Source organism: Helianthus annuus, chromosome 15, assembly GCF_002127325.2.
Source record: "Helianthus annuus cultivar XRQ/B chromosome 15, HanXRQr2.0-SUNRISE, whole genome shotgun sequence".
Taxonomy (NCBI): Eukaryota; Viridiplantae; Streptophyta; class Magnoliopsida; order Asterales; family Asteraceae; genus Helianthus; species Helianthus annuus.
Window position 1 is genome coordinate 35,996,145 of NC_035447.2, and position 5,063 is coordinate 36,001,207.

At 39.2% G+C, this 5,063-nt stretch overlaps 1 protein-coding gene across 1 annotated transcript; it reads right to left on the reverse strand.

The window, feature by feature from the left end:
- Window positions 1-405: 405 nt before the first annotated feature.
- On the reverse strand, window positions 406-4,170 carry LOC110911314 (alpha,alpha-trehalose-phosphate synthase [UDP-forming] 6). Its single transcript, XM_022155917.2, has 3 exons — window positions 1,751-4,170; window positions 1,393-1,666; window positions 406-870 (listed from the first exon to the last, which is right to left on the reverse strand). The coding sequence occupies exons 1-3, from the start codon at window positions 3,895-3,897 to the stop codon at window positions 586-588; spliced, it is 2,706 nt and encodes a 901-aa protein (XP_022011609.1). The 5' UTR covers window positions 3,898-4,170; the 3' UTR covers window positions 406-585.
- Window positions 4,171-5,063: the final 893 nt, after the last annotated feature.

The window sequence follows — 5,063 nt, forward strand, 5'->3', positions numbered from 1 at the left end:
GGAGGGGGGGGGGGTTAGGTTTTTGGGTGGTGGTGGGGTGGGGTGGGGGTGGGTGGGTGTTTAGGTTTTTGGTGGTGATGTAGTGGGTTTAGTTTTAGGTTATTGGACACTTGTCACTCTATAAATCTTTCTTACACTTCTTACAATTAGAAGCCTTTGTAGAATAACTTGACCCATAGTTAAATATAGTGTGAGTAAGGTTAAGATTAGAATAGGCCTAGTATAAATAGATGGTTATGATCATTGTAATTTGTGTGCTTTGATTGATAAATAATAAAAGAGTTGAACAAGTAATTCAATCTCGTTTGTTTGTGTATTTGATCAAGGGTCTGATTTCCAACAACAACTACGTTCGTTTCAGTTTCTTCACGAAACGAACACAAGATAAAAATTAAACAAAAGAAAGAACAAGAAGTTTACAAGCCTATAAACTGATGAACTCTGCCACAAAAACAAAGAAAACAACAAATATGTACAGATCAACTGAACATGAAGTTTTAACAACTGTATGAAATTTACAACTAAACAGCAGGAACCAACCAAACCAAACAACTGTATACTCATCCTAAAATCAGTCGCTCTCAATTAACAAGGTTTTTCAGATACTAAAGCCAGCCCCTGCATCATTCTAGCAATCTCAACTGTATCATCAAGATAATACTTGGCCTTACTAGGTTTATTCCCCACTGTGCATGCAAACACTTCTGCATTTGGAGCAATGCATTTGTCAGACGCTACAGAACTCGTAATTACCTCGAACATATCTTCATCTGACCGATCGTCTCCTATACACAACACAAAATCTGGAGTCGTTCCCCTCTCGTGCATGTTTGCGAGCAGTCGTTTCACAACCAGTCCCTTGCTTACACCCTGAAACAATCAAATTATTCTTGTTTAGCGAACACGATGATACTGATCAGTTACTGTTATTACTCGTAGGGGCCTAAACGAGCCGAGCCCGACTAGGCTTGAGCCTGGCTTGGCTCGTTTCGAGCTCTATTTCTAAGCTCGAGTTTGGCTCGTTTATTATTTATCAACTAATTTATACTTGTATATATATATATGTGTGAGTGTGTGTGTGTGTGTGTAACTATATTTATGTATATTTTAATCATAATTTTTATATATAACATAAAATACATTAAATATATATTGTCAAGTTGTTTTTATCATAAATTTATATATAATAATTAGTAATATATAAATATATATGTAACCTATAAAATAAAAGAAACTTATAAATTAAAAGGGCCCGTTAAGGCTCGCGAGTCAGCTCGAACTTGATAAGTGAGGCTCGGCCTCGTTTAAGCTCGGCTCGATTCGAGCTTTTAGCAAGCCGATCTCGAGTAGCTCACGAGCGGCTTGACTCATTTACAGCCCTAGACTTTTTACCTGTGGCTTAATCTCAACACAACTCTTTTCTCTTTTCACTGTCACGGGTTCATTAGCAAGCACACTTTCGAGATGATCAAGAAGCTCTTTAGCTTGACAAGATCCAAAATCAGGATCTGCGTCTTCGTAAGACCACACCATCGATGTATCTTTCGTCTCAATCATTGATCCATCGGTTGTCTCGGTGTAAAGTGTCATAATCGGATGAGCATTCTGCTTCCACCCCGAATCTTCCACTTGCACACACGTCTCCCATTCTTCATCTCTTTTCAACCTGAAAAATACCAACAAAATTATGATTGATGACCATTTGATATATATGCATCTCGTAAACCTAATAGCACAAGAAGTTATTTACCTTAGAAAACACCCGTGTTCTGCTGCGAGCCCGAGTTTTTCGCAAGAAGCAAACCATTCGCTTAACATGTTTCGGCTCCTTGCACTCACAACAAAAACCATATTGTTCTTGTCTCTACACAAAGTGTTGAGCATCTCTACGGTTTTCGAACTCGGACTCTTATCGATGGAAGATTGAGGCATTAAAGTGCCATCGTAATCCAAAAGAATCGCTCTTCTGGTAGTTTGTTTATAAGCTGAAACTATACGCTCCATCGATAGCTTCTGAAAGTTCGGATCTAAAGCGACGACTCGAAAACTCAACCCGAAACCTATCCCCCACGACCTTTTCCTCACGTGATCGATACATGTTCTCTTCAAATCTTGCATAAAGCTACGGGCCCAATACCCGACATCATGAGTACTCACGTATCTATAATGCTTCTCGTGTCTCAATTGCTTCTCGGGCTCACTCAGCTCTAAGGCACAGTCCATTGCATCAGCAACCGAGTCAATATCCCACGGGTTGACCCGTATGGCCCCACTTAAAGACGGTGAGCATCCGATAAACTCGGAAACAACCAACATGCTTTTCTTTGACATCGACGGTTCCAAACCTAAGACCTTATCGAGCTTATCGTTACCCTGGCGACTGATAATGTACTCATACGGCATAAGATTCATCCCGTCTCTAACCGCTGTCACCAAACAACACTCGGCAACAACATAATAAGCTACCCGCTCGTAAAACTTAAGCGGCTGATCGATCAAAATAATGGGCTCGTACCCGGGCTTCCTGAACAACTCGTTGATTCGTTTGACGGTTGAATAAGTTTCCGCCTTCACTTCCTTCACATCATTTCCGTTACCCCTTGCGGGATTCGCTATCTGTACTAAAACGAGCTTTCCTTGCCACTCGGGATGCTGAATCAATAACTGTTCCATCGCTAAGAACTTCAAGCTAATTCCTTTGAATATGTCCATATCATCAACACCTAACAACATTGTTTTCCCTTGATCTTTAAACTGCTTGATGAGCTCGGAAACCTTCAATTCAGTTTCGGGCAGGTTTAGCACGGTTTGAAGTCGTTTCATATGAATCCCAACAGGGAGAATCTTGATACTAACCGTTCGCCCGTAGTATTCCAAACTGATATAACCGCGTTTAGATTCATACGAAATCCCCAACATTCGACTACAACAAGACAGAAAATGACGCGCGTAGTCGAACGTATGGAACCCGATCAAATCCGAATTCAAAAGCGCGCGAAGAATCTCTTCTCTAACGGGTAAAGTCTTATATATCTCCGACGAAGGAAACGGGCTGTGCAAGAAAAACCCAAGTTTAACCCGATTAAACCGTTTCCTCAAAAACGTCGGCAAAGCCATGAGATGATAATCATGAATCCACACGAAATCGTCTTCCGGGTTGATCACCTCCATGATTCTATCAGCGAAAATCTTGTTGACCGAAACATAAGCTTGCCATAACGACCGGTTAAACCGACCCCCTAAATCCGGCGACAGCGGCAACATGTAATGAAATAACGGCCATAACTGCTGCTTACAAAACCCATGATAGAATCTTGTGTATAATCCAGGTGGGAAAAATGTGGGCACACATTTGAATTTTTCCAAAAGAATCTGTGATACTTCATCTTGTTCACTTGGATGAATTTCTTCTTTCAAACAACCCACATAGATAACTTCCATTCCATCGGGCCCGGGCCCATTTCCAGGCCCGTTAGTGATTCCGGGCCCATTTCCAGGCCCGTTAGTGATTCCGGGCCCATTTGAGCCGGTTTTGGGCCCGGGCCCAGACCCGTTTTTAGGCCCGATACCGGGCCCGGGTCCTAAACCATCTTTTAGTTGAAGGAGAAGTGAATTCTCATCCAAACTAAAATCCCAGCGATTCGAGCCGTCGGAAAATGTTTTCTGGTGAGCTCGAATGGGCAGCTGGTTAGCAACAATGATCAACCGATCATGTGGGATTGATGGTGATGATAAACCAGAGGATACACTCCCTGATGGGTCATCATCGGTGTCGGAAACTATGCCGGAGACGGTCATAATCCGGGGGAATTGGACGGTCATACGGCTGAACGCCGGCGGCGACGGCAGCTCGCCGCCGGCGAGATCTAATAAATTGGAATATGATCTCGATACCATTTTAAACTTAACAACTTAGTTATATAAGTTATTAAATTTCATGGCAATTAATTAAAAAAGAAACATAGATGCAATCATATGTTACACAAATATTATTAATTACACAAAATAATAAAAACCCAGATGAAATCTTTGAAGAAAAGTTCAAGATATTTACCAGGTGAGAACTTGAAAACAGTAGCCTAGAGAGAGAGAGAGAGAGAGAGAGAGAGAGAGAGAGGAGAGAGAGGAGAGAGAGAGAGAGGAGAGAGAGAGGAGAGAGAGGCAATACTGTGTTCTTCTTGATGAGCTTTATTGAGCTTCTTATATACAAATTACTTTTTAGTGGATTTTGATCAAATAAATTTTAGGGGTTTAATTTCCAGAATAATTTAGGAAATTGGTTGTACATTATGTTTTGATATATGTAGAGTGATCTGGAGATGATAACTTTGGGTGTGGAGAAGTGTGTAGGTTGATTAAATAATGCTTGTTATGATATGGGTTTGGATAAATAATTAAATATGGGTTTGGATAAGATTGTTAATGTGTTATCTTTTTCTTTTTAAGAAATAAGAAAACAAACTTTCTTTTCTTGTGAAGACTTAAAAAATTCTACAGTGATCATGTGACCTGTCACCTTGAGTTTGGAAGCATGATAGAAAAGGTTTTCTATTTTTTTTATTTTTTATATATTAGCTAAAGTGCTAGTTATCCGTATGTTGGAGTTCAGAACGTATAACACATCATGACAACCGATAAATAAAAAATTAAATAAAATGATATCTAAATATAGTATGCTATTTGCGTCGTAACTCGGCTCTAAACATCAAAATTATAAGAAAAAGTAAAACAATAGAGTAAATAACAAAGGTAAACAAAAAAAAAACGATTGAAACTCAGCCGGTTTCGGTACGCTCGTTATAGCAAAGAAAAAGAAACGTTAAAATATACGTTCAAAAGAGTATCGGCACGTTCGTTAAAAAAAACTAAAATAAAAAAAACCTTCACCGCACTCGTCATAGTATCTAAAACGGTATTAGCGTGTTCTTTAAAAAAATCTATTTAGAGGTGGAAAAATAATTTGGTTAAAGTAAAAAAAAATACACTAATTAAACTATATGAGTTATAAATGAAAAAGTTTAAACTAAACGACCAAACAGACTATTGGGAAAAAAAAATATTAT

Coding starts and splice junctions, on each gene's coding strand:
- LOC110911314 (XM_022155917.2), bottom strand. CDS start 3,897: ATGGTATCGAGATCATATTCCAATTTATTAGATCTCGCCGGCGGCGAG. Junction 1,667..1,750: donor GAACACGGGTGTTTTCTAAG/GTAAATAACTTC, acceptor GGTATTTTTCAG/GTTGAAAAGAGATGAAGAAT. Junction 871..1,392: donor GTGTTGAGATTAAGCCACAG/GTAAAAAGTCTA, acceptor TGATTGTTTCAG/GGTGTAAGCAAGGGACTGGT.